General features: G+C 61.4%; 1 protein-coding gene across 1 annotated transcript in view; it reads left to right on the top strand.

The window, feature by feature from the left end:
* Ldlrad4 (low density lipoprotein receptor class A domain containing 4) overlaps positions 1-149 on the top strand; it is a 324839-nt gene extending 324690 nt beyond the window's left edge. The window contains exon 8 of the mRNA XM_023707484.1: positions 109-149. Within this exon, the coding sequence (XP_023563252.1) occupies positions 109-149 (41 nt within the window). The remainder of the gene's footprint in view (positions 1-108) is intronic.
* Positions 150-1591: the final 1442 nt, after the last annotated feature.

The following is a 1591-nucleotide window of genomic DNA, read 5'->3' as shown; positions in this document are numbered from 1 at the left end:
CGCCGCCGCCGCCCTACAGCGAGGCGATGGGGACCCCGGGGCGCGCGCTGGGCCAGGACCGCAGGCCCGGGGGCCCCGCCTGACCGGCCGGGCTCCGCCTCCTTCCAGGTCCGACCCGCGTGGACAGGGACGCGGCGTCCCTGAAGTAACCTCCGGAGGGCGGCGGTGCCCCGAGTGGGACTGGTGTGTGGTCCAGACTGCAACTGTTCGGGTCTGCGCGCCGCCAGTGCATGCGAGGCGCCCGCTTCGTGGGGACTGTAGGCCCGGCCAAGATCGCTGTACTGCCTTTCTGGGTACCCTTCTCTGGAACAAGTGGAACCACAAGTGCTCCCTGCGCAGAACTTGCATCAGACCAAGCACATCGCTGGGCCTTGGGGCGGGAGACAGCACCCCCAGCCCAGCGTCACCCTGCCGGTCCCGGGTACAGGTCACTACCAGTGTGCCTGCGCCCTCGGCGCCTCCTGGCTCAGGCAGTGTATTTTCTCCCTAAGTTTAACTCCTTTCCCTGTAGCTTGGATTCTGCTCTGATACACATACAGGCAGTCGCTATTGAGATGCAGGTGTTTCCGTTGGGCCCGGCTGAAGCCTGTGCCTAGGATCCTGGCTGATGGGCAGGCCCAGAGGCCCCAGGCTGGTGCAGGTGGGGGTGGGGATGGGGGTGGGGGTGGGGGCAGGCCTGGCCCTTCCTAGTGTCTCACAGCACCACCGTGTGGACAACTCCATGGTTCACTTGCTCTAGGGCGATATGCTAAGAAGGGGAGGGAGCAGGGGGCCAGCTGCAGCTGGGTGGGCAACCTGGCCAGCATGGGACAGAGAGTGGCGCACAATACAGGTGCAACTGGAGCACAAATGAACTATCCTCTTGTTTTAATACTCGGAGTGTTCCAAACATTCATTGCTCATTAACTGCAGTGAAAATAACCTCAGCAAATGTGAGTGCTGCTTTGAGGAGCAGCAAGCCTGGTGGAGCCTGCACAGGGGTTGGCAGGACCCCTCTGGCCCCCACATGGACCTGAGACCAGGGTGGTGACTCGGCAACATGGTCTGTGCAGCGCCCCCCGGTCATTAGCTGTGGCCATCCATTCATCTCTCTGTGTTCCTGGAGGCAGCTTTTCTGGGCTGGCAGGACCTTGGGTCCTGTCTGACCCCACTTCTGTCCCCATGTGTATCCTGGTAGTAGGCTGTGGGGATGGAATGGCAATAAGATTCCTAAACAGGTTAGCATCAGCAGTCAGAGAAGACTGGCTAGGAAGGAGGACGGAGTGGGGATGTGTGCGGGACCATTGCTGGTGTGGCAATGGTGAGATTCTGCTTAGGGCTGTGGTGAGAGCCACGAGGGAAACAGCCTCAGAATGGTATTGTGGGCAGAGCCCTGTCTCTGAGCAGAGGTAAACTTTACCCCCCTGGCGCTGGTGGGTCTCCCGCCCCCAGGGGCACCCTGGTGGGGAGTGACTGGGAGATGGTCAGTGTCCTGGTACACAGGGGAGGTCACCACTCCATGTCCTGCCTGAGGATGGGGGGACAGGGGAGCTGCTCTCACTATCATGTCTGCACCAGGCTCCTACTGAGAATGGTGGGTGGCACCTAGAGC

This window comes from Octodon degus, unplaced genomic scaffold, assembly GCF_000260255.1.
Source record: "Octodon degus isolate 3935 unplaced genomic scaffold, OctDeg1.0 scaffold00295, whole genome shotgun sequence".
Lineage (NCBI taxonomy): Eukaryota > Metazoa > Chordata > Mammalia > Rodentia > Octodontidae > Octodon > Octodon degus.
The sequence above is the reverse complement of the archived record's forward strand: the minus strand, read 5'-3'. Positions and strand labels throughout refer to the sequence as shown.